This window comes from Planococcus citri, chromosome 5 (assembly GCF_950023065.1).
Source record: "Planococcus citri chromosome 5, ihPlaCitr1.1, whole genome shotgun sequence".
Classification (NCBI taxonomy): domain Eukaryota; kingdom Metazoa; phylum Arthropoda; class Insecta; order Hemiptera; family Pseudococcidae; genus Planococcus; species Planococcus citri.
Genome location: NC_088681.1, coordinates 36,160,317 through 36,179,058, shown reverse-complemented (window position 1 = coordinate 36,179,058; position 18,742 = coordinate 36,160,317). Strand labels below are relative to the sequence as shown.

The 18,742-nt window shown below is 35.2% G+C and overlaps 1 protein-coding gene across 3 annotated transcripts in view; it reads left to right on the top strand.

Moving 5' to 3' along the window:
* The window catches only part of LOC135847709 (very long chain fatty acid elongase AAEL008004), a 92,561-nt gene that overhangs the window by 30,387 nt on the left and 43,432 nt on the right, over window positions 1–18,742 (top strand). For 2 of the 3 annotated variants that reach the window (XM_065367379.1, XM_065367380.1), the window contains exons 2-3: window positions 4,781–4,861; window positions 17,695–17,885. In XM_065367379.1, coding sequence (XP_065223451.1) covers window positions 4,801–4,861; window positions 17,695–17,885 — 252 coding nt within the window. In that variant the 5' untranslated portion in view covers window positions 4,781–4,800. The remainder of the gene's footprint in view (window positions 1–4,780; window positions 4,862–17,694; window positions 17,886–18,742) is intronic. The other variant, XM_065367381.1, reaches the window with a different exon arrangement.

Genomic DNA, 18,742 nt, shown 5'->3' with positions numbered 1-18,742 from the left:
GAGGGTTAATTGATGGGGATTAAACGACCGCTACAAATAATGCATGTGTAACTGGAAACTTTCCTTGCGAGTTGAATTTTTTCTTACCAATATTCAGTTACATACGCACGTGTGAATCGGAATGCCTGCTGACTAATCATTAAATAGATTATCGAACCGATATTTATATTTATGTAGACAATAGGCATCCGGCACACGCCACTGAATTTTTTCCAACTCGAGAATCTAGATTTTTATACTGATGAATAAGGAACCCAATATTTCGCTGGCTAAGTGAGCGTTAACGATTCGATTTGAAAATTTTCCCTTTCTCATTTTCCAATCACCGGCGAGATGATTATTTTTGTGCAGCACGAATCGAAACGCACACGTCATCGTCATCGAGATTGTATTTTTATATGCTGGACGTGATTTGACGATTAGAAAGAGTCGCGCAGTCAAGTCCAGCGTCAGCAAAATACATACCTATTCGGAAAACAGCTCGAGCAATTAGAATTGTCCAAATGCGTAAAGTACACGTACTTATGAGGAATTTATTCAATATACAAACAATTCAACAATAACTGAACAAACGAATCGAGAATTTTTAATTGATAATTTCAGATGGTCTCGGTGTACTTGAAATTCGCCGAAATGAAGATTTTAATATTTATTTTTTAACCAAAACGATAAACACATTAAAAATTGAATGTTGGTATTCAACGTGTGGAAGATAAGCTATTAAGCCGGTATCTATTATGCGGATGTTGAGTTATTATAAGGGATTTTGTGGAAGCGATGACGTACAAGTGTCATGTCCTGATGGCGATACGATGCGATGTAAACAAGCGTCTAATTATCTGCGAAAGGTGATTTAAAAAAAAAAAGAGATGTACGTTTACGTCATCGATGCCCGTAAGGGTTCCGTGTAAAAAAGGCCGGTGTATTGTTTTACATGTTTTTTTTGTTGGTATAGCAAAAATGTACCCCAAGTGTCCTTGAAATGATGGGAGTTAATCGGACAAGTTTGAGTTCAAGAACCGATGTAAATAGACGAGAGGGTTTCAAAAGGTGCTCATTATCAAAGACCGGAGGAATTCTCTTCATTTCCTGATTGTGCTCGTGGTGGTATTTTTTCCCCTTTGAGAATAAGGAAATAGAATGAGAGTTTGTAATGAGATGGCAGATATTGGTTGGGAGTTATCTGCACTCGTATTCCAGACTAAAGTTTTTTTTTTCTCTCAAGTTATTGACATCGTTCAGAGTGTATATTTTTATAGACGGCGAAAGGAAAGAGAGAAGAAAAAAAATTGAATACATTATTCTTCAACTAGATTTTTATATTACCTTGTTTTTAATTTTAATATTGAAATTGTAAAAAATGATTGAATTGATAGCCTGAAGTCATTCACGACTGACGATGATCTTGTCCTGGTTGCAATCTTTTACTTTTGCATTCCTTCTTAAAAATTACACTTTGTGCATTTTTAGGTACCTAGGTAATATGCATTTTTATGGACTCTTACTGTATTCTCTCCCTCTCTCTCCTTTTCTCATTACAAAAATCTTGGTTTTTATCCAAATGCAAAATACTGGTATTCCTACGAGTATTTTTTTGATGAAAAAATTCAATTTGTGCGACGTCCTTGAGCGAAAAAGTAACCGAACTCCGATCGTGTGGTCGTGCTTTTCTTGACCCGAATGAATATGTACGATATTAGCACGTGTTGCTTCTTCCTTCCTTCGTCTTCTAGTCTTTCATGTAAGTAATGCGAGTTAAATAATCACGATGATTCGAATAGAGATTTAGTAGGCTTGATAGGTAAGGTGAAAAAGTATGCGGTGTTTGGTTTTCTCTTAACGATTCTTAACCTATAATACCCAATTCGTTTGTGTTTGAGAATAACCTATGGTGAGTTGCGGTACTGAGAAGATTAAATGACACATTGTATGTGCTATCTGGGAAGTCATTCTAGTTTGAGACTATTAAGTCGGAAATTCCCTTGGCCGATTACGGTCTCGTAGGTTGGTGTGGTAATTTTTGGTGAAATGTGTGGAACAAGTTCGATGTGTAATGATGAGACGTGGCGAAATTAAATCACAAAAGCTGCGGAAGTTGAATCGGTAGCAATTATTTTCTACATTTTTTTGAGCACTAAAGCACGTTATCTTTTATTACTTTCGAGGTACGTATTTCGTGAGGTGGTAATGCATGTTGTGAAAGGAGAAACACATGTAAAATACAGTGAAACCATTTTAGTATTCGAAGAAGAATTTTGGTTTTTGAAAAAAAAAAAATGAAAATTGATTTAAAAAAGGGGTAAAAGTAAAAAAGTTCAAAGTAAAGCAAATGAATTGAACAAAAAACATGAAAAATCAAATCACGAGTAATAAAATAATTTTTCAAGAAATAACCCAAAATCTTGAAATTAATGATTGGGCAACTACAAATCTGGGAATCTGTTCTTTTGGGACATGTTTTAAGACCACTTTCATTATCAAAAAACACCTTTTTGTTTTCTTGAAAAATTTGAGCCATCCCTCCCCCCGCCCCCAAATAAAATGATATTTTTAGCACTAGCTTCAAAAACAAATCTGGACTTTTGAAGTGATCGTAGTAGAAACAAGTTTTTCTGGGTAACTTATACCTGCCAGTTGATTTTTCCATCAATTTATGTGATTTTTGAGATATTTCGGAAGATGCATTCTCGTAGCTCGTAGTCAGAAGACCCTCGATTTTTCGATTAGACTAATGAAAATTTTCAATGAACTGCTTTGTGGATCCGCATGCCCTTTTGAAAAAGTGGGTTCAATTGGTGCCGGAGTGACGGAGAGCTTCACTCATCAGTAAAGTACTTGTAAATTGGTGAGATATGGAAACACTTCGATAATTTTGCTAAAATAAAATCAATTATTGAATTTACCTGAAAATCTGTGAAAATGAAAAAATGAGTAAAATGTAATTGAAATCAGAGATTAAAGTCACTGATTTTTTGAAATGTACTGAAGAAAATTCTTTTTTTTTGTCAAAACATCCGAAAAAGTGCCAATTTTTGCTTGATTGTGTAAGAAATATGTACTTCCCGTTTTTTGTTTCAAAATTGCCAAAAATTGTCAAAAAAAATTGTGTTGTATTTGCTAAAATTGCTAAAAAATTTCTGATTTTGATAAAACGTCTAAACCTATTAGTTTTTGTCTAATAGCTAAAAAATTCTGATTTCTCCAAAATTGCTAAAAAAAGATACCTACGTTTTTTTTTTTTTTAGGTAATGCTCGAAAAAAGTCGCATGTTTTGTCAATGTTCCGTTTTTTCTGAAAATTGTCAGGAAGGTACATTTGTGCCAACATTCTTAGAAAGCCCCATTTCTCACCAAAATTGTCAAAAAATGCCAACTGTCCGGAAGTTTTGTTTTTTTAACCAAATTTTCAAAAAAAAAAAAGTATACCTACCTATTGTCTCATGTTCGACTTGTCAATTTTTTTTCTGTCAGACTTAAATTTTCAATTCATTTCTCCGTTTTCTGGAATTTTATAGAAATTTGTTTGGAAAGGGCTCATTTGCAGACTTTTTCAGAACTTAAATTACTATCCTCATTTTTTAGCCTCTTTCTCGTATAATTTTGAAAAATATTGCGTATGCAAAGTAAAAGAGGTGTAATTGAATTTCCCGAGTATGTTATGTATGTATACGTAAATGAGTGATTTTTTTTTTTTCAAACGATGGTCGATTAATTGACCGTTGTTGGATGTGTATCAATAATATTAAAATTGTTCTTGACCCGATTTTGTTTGAGTAAATAGAATTTGCACTGATCGATTAAGCGTACCATGGGAGTACACGTGAACAGGTTTGCTATTTGGAGGCTGCAGAAATACACTTGCATTTTCGATGGTATTGGGTAGAATGACGATGGAAATTTGTCACTACGATGATATTTTTTTCCCTATGTATAATGTGAAAATCCTACAGCGTTGGAAAAATTACGCATAGGTAAGCTTAAGTACCGATGAATGGGACTGTTTGCGGAGGTCATTTACCAAACATGGGTTTTTCGAGGTTGTCAATTGATTTTGTGTATAGAGAGGGATTTTTCCATAGCTTTTAGGTATGGTGAGCACTTGTTGCGCGACGACGACGGGTATTCTGTTTTGTTTTTAAAACGATTTGCGTTTGTTTAGCTGCCTTTTAGAAGAGGAGAATGAGATGATAAAATTCACGACGACGATGATGATGACGTTTGTAAGCGGATGGATAATTAGTGGTCGAAGCTCTCGGGATATGATATTTTACTCGTAGCTATGACGTCTGGTAAATTTACTGACCGGCTGCTGCGGTTCGAGCTGATTGGTAAAAAGTTAGCGACCTTAAAAGTAAGCTCATCGGGCTTTACACATAGAAACAGGCAACTAGCTGTACGAAGACCGGCTAATAACTTGTCTCGGTTTATGACCGAAGCAGAGTAGTAGGATTAGTGGTGGGTTTGTTTTTGTTTTCGCGCGAACAGATCGCGGTTTAGTTAGTCTGCAGATTTATCCGCGTTCGTCACTATCTACTCGGAAGAAAGTTACGTGTGAAGTGTGCCTGGTTTTTTGCCGATGCGTGTATTTTAAGAATTTCCGATTTCGGTGAAAAAAGATTCAATTTTTTAATGGACTTTCCGTCCTGTTATTTTTCGTTTTAGTTTATAAGTTTGATTCGTTTATATACCCGAGTTGTGAATTCGCGTTGAAATATTCGTTCGTATTGCGATTGTAATTTGACTGTTTACCTGACGTTAGTTTGTTTTTATTTTGTTTATAGATCTATAAACCAGCTACAAAATGACTACTCTGGTGCATACGATAATCGACCAATATCACGACATAATGGATAACAAAAGCGGTAAGTCGAATTTAAAAATACCCATTTTTTCCCTTTCTTCGACTCTCTTCCGGCTACATCGCCTTCGAGCATTTAAAAAAAAATCTTCGCTCGATTTGTACTAATGAACGAGTAGATTCGTTCACTGTGACGGTCACGGATTGATTTATGGTTCGAGATGCTCGGATGAGTGATGAAAAATGCATATTCAAGGCAACACTGTCGCTCTGCCGAATGCACCGCGTGATGAAAGAAAAAAGTATTTAATGAAAAAAAAATTCAAAGACACCGTGGTGGTATCGCGACGATAGAGACATCGTCGTCGCTCGTCAGAGGACGATGATAATCTTTATGTACACTTCATAAACAGAGAGGAGACTGGAGTTATGCGACGAATGTACCTCTACCTACCTAAAAAGGTGGATGACCCACACGTGTTAACCAATTTATTCGAAGGCGCTAACGATAAGTGAAAATTAAGTCACGGTTCGAGTACCTATACCGAATACTCGACCCTGGGTTGATCTTGTCGTCATTCGAATCATTCTGAGACCGAAAGGTGACTAGACCTTAAGGGTTCCTTAGTGAATTTTACCCATGTTTCTGGTACAGTTGACTTGAAAGGGTTGATGTGGGTTGGTTTGCTCGAGGGTGTTTCGGTAAAGAAATAGTTGGGAAATTCTGTTGAACATGAATGAGGTTTGAGAAGCCCAAGTGAGAGGGAACGCGGAAGGCTACATTATTCTTTTTCATGTTGATGGCGGAATTTTCTTGGAAAACAAAACTCAGATGATTACTTTTTAGAAAAATTGTTGAGAATTAAAATGGATTTTATTCATCTTTTGATTTTTGATAAATTCTCGTTTTATTTTTTTTCATGTTTTTCAATTTTAGTGCTTTAATATTTTTAATATTTTTTTTTTTTTTGAATTTTTCCCATTTTATTAATCAATGAATAGAATTTTGGTTATTAGCTTATATTTTGAGTTCTTCTTTTTTCACGTGATCATAGTTCTTAAAATTTAAAATAAAAGATGAACCGATATAAAAAATTTATTTTGCAATCAGAATTTTTTGGGAAGTTCTGTCCACCTCTAATCAAAGTTCAAAGTTGAAAAATTGAGGAAAATTAGTGCAGCAGTTCTCCAGTTACTTTTTTGTTTTTGGAGGTATCATTGCCAGTAGTGACACTTTCCGATTTGAACGAAACCAAGCTAGATTGAAAGATCATGTCCTAGGACTTCCCTAACCACAGTTTAAGCTCATTTTTAAATTTTTGGTAAATTTTTGAAAATTTAAAAAATTCAAAAAAATTGGAATTTTTAAACTTGATTATTAAGTGAGAATTTTTTTGACCGAAGTGAATCGATGTGAATCATTTCTTCAATTCAATTCCCGCTCATCAACAACCACTTGTTTTTGTGTCATTTTGGAGCCTCCAGTAATATTTCAATTTTCTCCAGAAATTTCAAATCGCTCTATAAACATTAGAAAGAATAACTTCAGTCTGTGCTAATTGGGCATCATCCTTTAGACCGATTTACGTGGTTACTGCCAAATTCCAGGAGTGACAGCTCAGAACTGAATTTTTAATCGATTTGCTAATTCCAGAAAATGCCAAAAAATCTAATAATTTTCGAAGTGAGCGAGTTTTCAAATTTCTTCCGAAATTTTATATCACCCCGGAGGACCCAAAAAAGTCAAATGAAAAATTGTGTTGTATTTTGTTTGCTGGCATTATGTATTCGTATCATCTTAGGTACATTAAAAGTTTGTGCACATTTTTCTTGTGTTGGCACTATTTCGTATATGTGTTTATATACCAGTATCAGAAATGAAATGAACTCCTTCTCAAAATTGTTGATTCATCCCACAATTTTTTTTTCACTAAAAACTTTTTGAGGCGTATGAAATTTGATTTGTGAGAATGTCTTTGGACCTCCAAAGGCTAAATTCATTTTTTCATTTAATTCAATTTTCTAAAAATCTCTTCAAATGCAAAGTTCCAACTACACGGAATAAAATGAAACTTGAACAGTAATAATTCAAAACCTACATCATTCGCAGCCTGAATGTGTGTATAACTTCAAGTGCACTAAAAACCACACATACTTACTCGTACATCTAATAGAACTAGACATGTAACTCCTTGACGAGAATAAGGCAACTTTAAGCCGAAGCCAAATTAGACGACGACGTCGCCGCCGTCATTAAACATTAAAAAAGCCACTTAAACTTTCACCGTACGACTTTTTGTCTGTGGCATATATGTACACATATACTATGTATGTAGGTTCTTTAACCCAATGCTTAAAACGTAAACATGTACCGCTGTACTCGTAGTCAAAGTCTATTCGTTGGCGGAAAATCGCGAACAAACGCCTCGAGAGCAGGAGGTTGCGATATGCCGTTGCCATGTAATGTTTGTACATCGAATACAAAGTCAAAGGAAACCAGAAAACGGAGAAAAGAACTAGAAAGTGAAATTAAGTTCTTTTACGAAAAGGTTTCCACAAAACGACGTTTGCTGTGTATACTTTAGCACCCACACGTGCTTAACTTGCGATCGATAATGCTTTCCTTTCTCCGTTTGTAATGAAACTATAAACGCGTTTTCTGAGGTAGTTGGGAAATTTTCGTCGACGGAGTCGATGATGCATAATGTTTTATGTCGTTTGCATCGCCTCTTGGTCGTGTTTTTTGATGCTGGACTGCGTTATCGCCTTGGTCCTCTGGTATAGTTTCACAAACGAGGGGGCGAAAAATCGCTTCAAATTTCTCCACAGTGAATTAATTGTTTCAAATGAACAGACGACGGGGTAATTAATACTTTCTTCGTTGAGACGAACGTAAACTGAGTAAACAATAAACACAATTGCCGAAAGGGATCCGATGAGATGGGTTTTCGTGACGTAAACCGATATCGACTTCGATGATGGAGAAAAAACACATCTAGCCCAGGGTTGAAAGTAATTTCGCGGGCGTCTCGTTGGTCGGTCTATCTGGCGTCGCTCGTCGGAGGGTTAAAAAGAGACAGACTTTTGAGCTTCGCGTACATTTTCCAAAAGGTGCAAGATGAACCCTAGCGTGCATTTCATTTTTGGCGCCAGCGTCACGCTTGCGTTCGTTCGCAAACGCCAGTTCGATTAGCATCAGAATCCAATCAAATTGTAAACAACACATTGAACCGAAGAAAAAAACACAACTGCGAGCACAATACTACTTGAAAATCTCACCATTTCACCATTCCATTCATCTCATCGTTCGTTATTACAGCACCAATCCAATCGTACACCCATAAAGTAACTTTTTCTTTCTTTCGAAAACAAAGTCAATTATTGAGACTCGACTCGATAGCACGCCAAAGAAAACCTTTCAATTAAGTAATCGTGTGCAGTGCACCCTTAAATACTTCTCGCATTCACACCCCGCGGCCCGCACCGTCTGCCTCGTCTCACATTCTTCTCATCGCCATACTTTGCACGAGCTTTCGCGTGAACTTTGCTCGTCGTCAGTTCGAAGGCGAGCATTTATTCGTTATCGAGCTCGTATGCTAGGTAATTAGGTGTTCGTGATGATGAGAGATACTCAACATTACGAGGTTTTTTTTTCCTTTTTCGAGTAGCTGTGTACATAATATACACGCGGTCTTTCTCTCTTTTTACTATAATATACGTGTACGAGAGTAGGCAATTTCACCATTTTAAAAGTATTTATGAAAAGGGTCGAGTGTACCCCTCCGTCAGCCCTAAACGTCCCCATATTCGTCCTTTTTTTTCCATTCATCGCTATAATTAAAAGTCAACATACACTTCCAAACCTCGTGTATTATAATTCGATGATTTCATTTATTTACCCGTAATTTTTCTTTTTGCGTGTTGCCCTTTAATTAGAATGTGATACATGAATTTTTAAATTTAAAAAGGAAAAAAGTTATCCCTTAGCGTAAATTTTTAAACAGCAGGCGGAGTTACGTAATATGTATATTAGAAAATTGTATAAACATTTCCATTTCGAACTTGGTGAGCGAAAAGATGAATTGACAAAATAGACTGAATTTTTTTTACCATCGTGAAGGGTAATTTATCTTGATTTTTTCAACGAAAGATTTCTCTAGATAAATAATTCAAGAACTCTGAAGAGCGTTCTTCTATTTTTCATTCTTGATGTCGAAAATTTTCACAGATTCGTCAAATTGTTAACTGCGAAATACGAAAAAGAAATCACGTTTAATTAAGAAAAACGTCGTTCCTATAAGTTGAGGAAAAAACGCACGAAATCTTATGAAATTTTTGCTGAAGAGAAAAAAATATTCCAAAATGGTTTGATCCATTTTTATAACGGAATTATCTTCTCTGCCGATGGGTTAATTCGACTTCGAATGGGGGGGGGGGCTTTAATATCGATTGACAGTCCTTTAGCACCATTCTGGAGCCTCCGGTGGTTTTTCTGGATGTTTCAATTCTCAAAAACAAATTAAGTATTACAATATGGATTTGAACTGGCAGGAAACAAGTATTGAACGTTTGTGCCAAAGTCGATCAAAAGGGTGGCCAAGCGCTGAATTTTATTTTGACCTTTTTTGTTGACTATTTTTTCAAAACTGGAGTATTCAAAAGTACGTTGAAGGTTCTTGGCCCAGAGTGACTTATAACCAAGATTAATCGATTTTCATGGTTAAAAAAAGAATGTGAACTGATGAACTGCTTTCCACCTCAATTTGATCACATTTGATTTTTTGAAAGGAAATGAGTAAAATTCAAATTTTTGAAAATTCGGTCAAAATCGAATAGTGATAATCATTGATCTGTGATTTCAAATTTGGTCTAGCGGAGTATTTTTAGTTGCTTTTTCAATTTGCTCTCGATTCAAAATTTTTTTGGCCGGATGAGACAACTTTCTCATGATGCAAGGCAGCTGAAAATGATAAAAAATTTGAGTCCCTATTTTGATTTGAGGCCCTTCACCCCTTACCATAATTTTGCATCATCGCTTAGTCAAAATTCCCCTTTTGTTGCTAAAAGGCATCATGATTTAAATCATGAATAGAAATGGTATTTTTCAGGTGGGGGTGCGGAGGGCTCAAATTTTTTTAAGGCAGAAAAACTGCTCATGGAAACAGAAAAGTCATCCAAAATGGAAATAATACGAGTATCTGAATGTTTCTTAGTATGTGCTCGTTTCGGAGACATTTGCTGCCTGCATTTATACATACAAAATATCCATTTCGTTCCCACATGAAAGTAAAAATCACCCTGACCGTGCACAATGCACATCCCTCATCTCTTCCACCCAAGCGCTGTCATGTATACGTTGAAAAATCCGGCATACGTACGCGATAAGAAAACCTCGCAGATAATTTACGACCACCGGTAACCTATTTGGCTGACCACTTGAGTTGGCAGGATATCCTAACGAAACCTTAACCTTTAGAAATTTGCCTGACTTCGGACGATATTGTACAATACAAACTAGTACGCCAAGAATTCACGAAAATATGCAAATTTTCCGGCAGTACGAGGCCGAGAAGGGAGGAGGGAGAAAGAAACTATGAAAACTGTAACATAAAACCCTATAAATTAAACGGACGTTCGTTGCTCTTTCTGTATAGCCTGCCCAGTCAAGAGATGGCAGTCCTTTCGCTCATTTTCAACCTCGTGGACGCAATTTTCTATCTCTTCGGGCTTTAAACCTTTTTATACGTGGACGAAAATACGAACAACGGTTGGTTTAAGGTGGAAAAAAGCTTTAGCACGCGATACGACAATAAAATCGTTGTAGCTTTAATATCTGTTTAAATGCCACTATATATACCTAATGGTGATTTCAAACGGAGTGAAATTTTCATCCAGTGCGTCGAGAATTCCGTAAATTTTTTCCAGCCTTTGCATTTATACAAAGTAGATCGTTTTTAGATGGAATCTATAATACATGGTAAAAAACAAGTTGCTATACACGCGATAAAAATGTTTAACATCTTTGTTCAACATTTAACTTGGTTCTGCATAATCAAACAAATGCTTCTTTATGTGTAAGTTGGCGACGACGAGCGACGACGGTGTTGAAATAATCATAATGGAAAACTTTCGACATCGCTTACTTTCGAAAGTTCACGAGAACAGGAATGAAAACGCATATATACAATAATAAACCATCGTTTAATTTACAAGATTAGCATGAAATTCCATGCAGCAGACATTTCTTTCTTTTAGAACCTTGAATTAAAACTATAAAAGATGTTCAAGGTCCGAGCTCGGTGAACAGGAACCCGATAAAAGAATTCTGCATAATATCCACCAACATCGAACCAAACGAGTGACCAGTATACCAAAAAAAAAAAAGTTGTAGAAAAAAAACCACCTCGACCTTACAGACAAAATAACTATCTGACTGAATTACCTGTTCTCTTTTCGCAAGACACTTGAGTTCGAGCAACGCAAAATTATTTTAATGTTGAAAACCTTGCAATCAGAGAAGACGAAAAAAAGGATATTAAAAGCCAAGATTTTAGTGGGTACTTAATCGCGGTATAAGCAAAGCTACTTCTTGAAATAATTCAAACTACGAGATGCTCTCCGGGCTTCATTCGATTTTTCTTATCGGTTAGTCGCGTTAAGCATACGAATTAATTCGTCAATTTTATCAGAAAAATCTTTTTGTGGAAATTTCGTTTTATTCTTTCATTAGCATCAATGATTAATTAATCTCTGGGTAAACTAGTTTCCAATAATCTGCTCGAATTTAAATTTTTTGGGGAAGGGATTCAAGAAGAAGTAATTATTTTCTCTTACCCGGAGAGCGTTTAGGATTTTTCGAAGAAATAAATAAGGTAAAATAGGAGAAAAAATTAAAAAAAATATTCTTACAATTTTTGTTTCGATATTCAAAAAATTCTCGCAAAAAACCAGTTGCTGATTTCAATCTGGGATTAATTTTCTTCAAACCCCAATGGATGTCATAATACGAAATGAGCTTTCATTTTCATGTTAATCCAGCTTCTCGTGTGACTCATCACTTCTTATACGTTTACGTAGCTGAGTCGAACCTTTCGGAAAACTTACACTTCGCATATTTCATAATTCTAATCCTCAACGGGAATCCCACCAGCATTCGTAATTACAGCGAACAACCCTTCTTCAGTCAAAACAATGGAAATTTTGTTATAATTTGGAGCGTTTCATTTCTCATTTTCTTTGCCCGAATGCAACTCGACAAACGAGAAACATATGAACGTAATTATAAATCTTATCATTCGGAATGAAACCGATCATATTTTGTTCATTTTTCTCGCCGTTGGATCAACAAGCTATAAACCGGAAAATTCCCATTTTTATATCCGGAAGTGGTATTATCCGTGAAATTTTCCACACTGCGGTAAATGCACTAATCTTTCGCAGGAAAACTGAGCAGTCAGCTCTTTGGACGATGGGAGCGTCTAATGAAACAAAAACAATAAATGCTAAGAGCATCTTGTCAATGGAAATTTTCCTAGATTGAAAAAAATCATACCTACGCGAATATCCAGTTTGATAATTTTTTCTTCCACTTCCATCGTTGGCAACTGGATGAATACCGAGAGGCGTTGACCCTATAACAACAACGTAACAATATGCACCTTTATCTTGAGGATGGAACCAGTTTAGTGGATTTTTCGCCTCAGTCTTATAAATGAATTGGATTTTATACGAGTTGGTGTTGGTGATCGGTGATCTATCGATTTATCGATCCTTTTCCCCTCAATTTATATTATACCTGTTGCATAACCGGTTCGCCTTTAGGCAGGTAAAATTTTCCCTGCTGGTTGCACGAGTGTGTCTGTTTTTTTCCACTCGATTAAATTTGATTGGTTTATTGTTTGGTGATTTTTTTTCATGCAGGTACCTTAAGTACAATTATTATAAAGGTATCAGAAATCGCGTCATTGGGATTCTCAAATATCGTCATGCGTGTTGCGTTATGGGTACAATAATGAGATAAAACCACATTTTTATTAGTGACCGTCGACATCGAGTGATCGGATTGCGGAACACAGTTTCCGATTGGAATTTTATTGCCTCTTTTTGGAAATCTAGACGTTGATTCAAGGCTGTGTAAATGTGTATCTATATGTACGTTGACCGAGAGCATGAGAGCATGATATTTCTTTAGGGCGAACTTGCTCATGATGAAGAGAGAGGAAAAGTTGAAGAGTAAATTAATATTAAGTATCGATTTCCTGATTTGCTTTCATAAGTTCAAGTTGAAAAAAATTTTAAAAATTTTTCGAGCCTTGTGTACTCTCCTCTCTTGGAAGTCCTCATTATGAACTTAAAAAAATTTCAACCCGAAGAAAGTCCAAAAAACCTCATTTTTTGTGCACCCCCTCCCCCCTTATGTCATATTTTGATTTTTCAGCTTGAAGCACATCATAATTCCCGAAAGAAAGTGTAAATGCGAGGGAGAGGTCGAAATTTTTGTGGAAATGTGTCAACATCAATGGTATCTAGCATTTCAGACCACTTTTGCATTTTGAAAAATACAATATTATGGATATCGAATTATAGGTTTTCGAGGACGCTAATTTCGATTTGATCAGTCGTTTGCCTGTGAAATCAAAAATAATACCTCTAGAGTGAGCATGGAGGAGGAGGTGAAAAAAGAAAAATTAACGAACATGATGACACCAAAAAAGGTGACGAAGATGATGACTCTTATTTTGAGAATGCGTATTTTTCAATCCAGCTCTTACGTTTTTATCGTAGAATCCCTCTCCCCGGTGTACTTGGTTGTCAATGGATTTTTAGCTGAGAAAAGGCTGAAATTTTTATCTCGTTCACTTGAGATTATTCGAGCTTTATTTATGTCAAAATTTTGCCAATGAATGAAATTAAAATTAACTTCATTACAACTCTTAGAATATTATTGTTTTATTTCCCAACTTTTATAAATTCTTTCCTTCGAAGCAAAAATAAAAAAAATGAAAAAATAATTTAATTAAATTCGTAAAATGTTACGTGAATTACTTTGGAGAAAAAATTAGAAATTGGAACAAGAAAAAAGTTGATTTTTATAACTTCCTTTGTAATTGGAAGAAGAGTCGAGTGTAGGAATGAAACAGACGAATATCGAAATAAAACCAATCATCGTTAAAAAATTAATCTAGAAAATACGCTTACCTACCTATCTAAAAGATAACTTTGATATTTCATTCTACAAAAGAGGGTCTTTGTTGAAAAGATTACGAAATCCAAAATCATTTTCAGAAATTACGTGAGAGAAATTAAGAAGAAGAGGGAAGAGTGATCGGACATGTGAAGTTCTTCTGTCGCAAATTTTCTGCAATTAGGTACTTTTACTAGGTATTCTGCAGTTTTTAAATACAATCAAATAAAATGAAAGCCAAAAAAAAGTGGTCAACAAAGGTATAGACAGAAGTATCCAGGTAGGAGCAGGTACATAACTAGTAACTACTTGCTAGATAAGTACTCGAATCAGTATACGGTAGAAGTAGGTTAATTTTTACCAATAATAGGGTAAAATATCATGTTGTGAAGAGAATGCCTGGGATTTTTATAATCTAAAGACGAAATAAACGTAGTGGATTTGATAATGCTCACGTTTATTGTAGAGAAAAAATTCTTTTCACGGTGATGATACTATATAAAATATGCGAGTATGTGTTCAGACAATATTATGATAAGATAAAGGTACAGCAATAAGAGGGAAAAACTGTGTAAAATACAGATGTACCCTATATATAGATAGGCATGTTTACTTGGGAAAATGCCACAAAATCCAGGTATAGCACACGTAGCTAGATAGATACCTGATACTCTAAATAAATGCCAGATCTAAATAGTTACTGTTACAGAAGACAGAAAAAAATTCACCATTATCGTGCGGTCTTTGTATGTGCAAGAATTAAAGGCCTTTGTTCAGATATACTAAAGTTGTAGTAAACCGAAAAGAAGGAAAACAGAAAGCTTTTCACGTACGCAGCGAGTTCATTTGAAAAATATTTCGTATACACGAAGCGCCGAAGGGGAGGAGGGGGTTTGAAACAGAACAGAGGACATTTTTAAAATATAGACCTTTCTGCGTGTATCGTCGGACTATACGCGGAATCTTATTTGCATAAATTTTCTCTTCTATACAAAAGGCCTTCTTTTAGAATTAGACTCGTCTCTGACAATTTTACGCGCGGTAATTTTGCCGAGTATTCTTTTTTTCTGTCGACGCTTTCGTGTTCGCGGCGGCGATGGCTGGCGGTAGAATTTGGATGAAATTTCACGAAACCGTGTTTCTCTCCGCCTTTAACTTTTATTTGGCGAATAAAATAAGCTGGGGAGAACCGAATCGAAGAGTTGTTTTGAATTTTAATCGAATATCTCAGCCAAAAAGTTACACTTTTGGGTATTAAAGTCGCGTATTATTGAAAAACTTCAAGTTAGTTGGATTGTTATAGAGAATAGCGAGTTCGTTTTGATTATACATTGTTCTTCATTGGCCATCCCCATCTGCTGAGGCTGAAAGGGACTCGTAGGTATGCTCGAGAATTACAAAATTTTATCATTTTATTTTCAATATTTCGTAAACGTGGGGGATTGAGACGTTTAGTTGAATGTTCAGGTATTGAAAATTTTTCACACGTGGTTCGATTCGTTCGTTGGCGGAGAAAATTACGTCATTGTGGTTGAAAAAAGATACGACTTTCGTTCCAATATAATGCAACAATAAGGCTTTTCTCTTTGGTATAGCAGTGAAAAAGATTCTAATCATTGTATATTAAAACTTTCGAGTAATAGGGCGCTTGCGTCGAATACTAGACTATAAAATAAGCGTCTCGTTACAACGTTTTTTTCTATTACCTTTTTACGTATGTATTGATTTTATTGAAAAATAGCCCATATAATAATATATATTTTTCTGAATAAAATTTTGTATAGGTTTTCATCGTTCGCTCTTTAGGAATGAAATTTACCATGTAAATGGCCCCAGTAGATTAAATACGCTCTCGAGTTTATGAGATCGATTTGATTACTTTAATCCTATAGAATAGGATAGGGCCAAAAAATGAAGTAATTCAAAAAAGTGGCCAGATCTCGTAATATGAAATCTGGATGGGAGGAATTTATCAAAATGAGTAAATTCTGTTCGTATTGTAGATAATAAAGAGTCTAGTGAAAATATCCAGATTTTATTTAGAAAACTTACGATACCTAATTCTGACTATTCTACATCTTTATTCATCATCATTCTATAAACAAATTTCTTAAGTCCAAAAAGTCGACGTAGAGTTTGAGAATTTTTTATCCTAAGTCGATAAAAGCTTTCTCTTTTAATCCTTGCAAATCTTAATCAAGTTTATATTCAAAAACTTTGGCTTGGTTTCGCCTCGTTTCAGTTGAAAATGAAATTATGAAATTTAATGAATAAAATTTCAGACTTAACACCGCAAATTAATTATCCCTAATCTACATTATGTTTGAAAAATGCAGGAAATGCGACGTAATTGAACACTAACGAAATAATTCGTATAAATATAGGCTTCGATTTACGTATTGAACTTGAAAAATTCGACTAAAAATTGTTTCAAAAATAATATGTGCCTTGAACTTTTTTATTGAATTTATCCCCTTCTGTTTGATATTATTTTGAACTGAACATGTCGGTCGACTAATTTCTAAACCAGTTTTTGTATCGTACGTACTAATGTTTTTTGAAGCTCTTCAACTTACTCGTCGGTTGTTCGTTTGTTTGTTTTTTTTTTCGAAAAACGCTCTTCTCTTTTTTCGAAGCCCGGCATTACAGAATTACACACACGAACCCTGCCTTCATTTAAAATGTTAATCAAAAGTTTGTCAGTATGAAGATGAACTAAACCTTTCATTTTAATCCATCAATCATCAGTCCACCTATCCCCAATGGTGAACATTGAACAAATACTCGTATTTACAAAACACGTCCCTTTTAATATTTTTCATCACTTAAAAAGCACGAAACTGCATCGATCCTCGATGGCTAGAAAAAGAGTAGAAATAACTGATTAATTGTTCCAATATTTATAATTGCCTGAGCAAACTGGTGCATAAAATATACAATACGCCATCGAATTCCGGGTGCAAGGGGCATACGATAACCAACGCCCACAATATGTACATTTCAATTTCTGGTATACGCGGTTATCCCTCTTGAACCGCAACACCGGAGTTACAATATCAATTACTTTATGGTCATAAAATCAACACGAATTCACGAGTATCTATTCATTTATATCCTCCCTGTTTCCCCTCTAACACCTGTTCCTCAAATAACGGCATCTATAAATCTGCGAACCAACATGTGTACTTCATCTCGTACGCGAAAATGTTTTTTCTTTCAACATTTGCCACGTGCTAATTCCATACATTTTTTTCTGGCAAATTCTCGGCAACACGAAGAAGTATTTACGGGGCGTGTACTTTCTTTACGTAAAAACGAGAAAATTATCATAATCGAGTAAACTAAGGTTTCATAGCGTCACGTCGAAGCAACGAGCGCCAAAATGTGAATTTTTATTAGCGTTTTTTCATTTTCAATGCCAATAGCAGTAGCATCTTTTTCCTCTTATTGTAGTCGTTGTCGACGTCATCGGCAGTTCACATATTATAAGGTCATTGGCTGAATTTCATTCCGAACGAAATCTCTAGCTGTTCTGTTTTATATAGGGAAATGTGAATTGGCCCGTATCAAAATGAATAGGTTGGGTTTGAAATTTTTAAAAATTGAGAAAAATTTTTTGTGCTTTTTTGAATAAATATTTCAGCGATCATTTCTGTACTTTGTATTGTTGGTAAAAATTAAAATTGATGAGGTTTTTTTCTTTTGTTTTGCAGATCCACGAGTCACAACATGGCCAATGATGTCCAGTCCACTTCCAACTTTATTCATATGTTTATTTTACGCGTATTTTTCAAGAGTCTTAGGTCCAGCAATAATGGAAAACAGAAAACCACTTATGTTAAGGAGAACGCTGATATATTATAATGCATTCCAAACGTTATTCAGCGCGTGGATATTTTACGAGGTGAGTACACAATCATCAAGCTACCGAATACTTACTCCATTATGGCGTATCCTGTGCTTAAAATGTATGTGTAGTCTATTCGTGTGTATGGGGGAGTTCGTCGTATAATGAGTGAATTACCTTGTATTTTAGAGAAATTTCGTTACCGTGAAATTGTCGGGTTTCGAATCCTTTGAAGTATCGCCAGCATTAGAATGAAATTCCTGAAGAAATATTTATCTCGACGAGTATCACAGGGTGTGTGAAAAGTCTCGTGAAATTTGATAATAAAAAAATAGCTGTGAAGATAGCTCAAAATTGATTGCCAAGGGTGAAAATTCTGTAAATTCTTAAAATTGAAAAATTACTGCACGTGGAATAGCTAATTTAGAGATTGTATTCGTAAATTGGCATCAATTTTTGAATACATAGCTGTAGGGAAGTTTTCTAAATTATTTTTAGTTGTTTGGTTATAAAAATGCTCGCAATAGGGGGGGGGGGTAGAAAAGTAATTCGAGTGCTACAGACATAAAACTTGATTTTAATGTCTTGAAAATAGGTATCATTTCATCCCAGAAGAATTATTCCCTGATTACTGCATGGGGCAAAAAAGTCATTGTCTATTCCCGATTTTTAAAAAAAAGTCAAATTGATTTTTAAAAAAATTTAAATATTAATTTTGGCATAATTGTTCAAGAAAAACGGCGAAAGTTCTTTAGAAATGATCTTATGGGGATCATTGAGGGATTGAATCCAAAAAATACGCTGATATTCGAAATGAGCGACCTCGAATTAGTGCGAATCGACATGCCATGCCACATTTTATGTAATTTTCCGAAATAGGGCTGAGAGGGGGCTGAAAGAATATTAAAGGATTG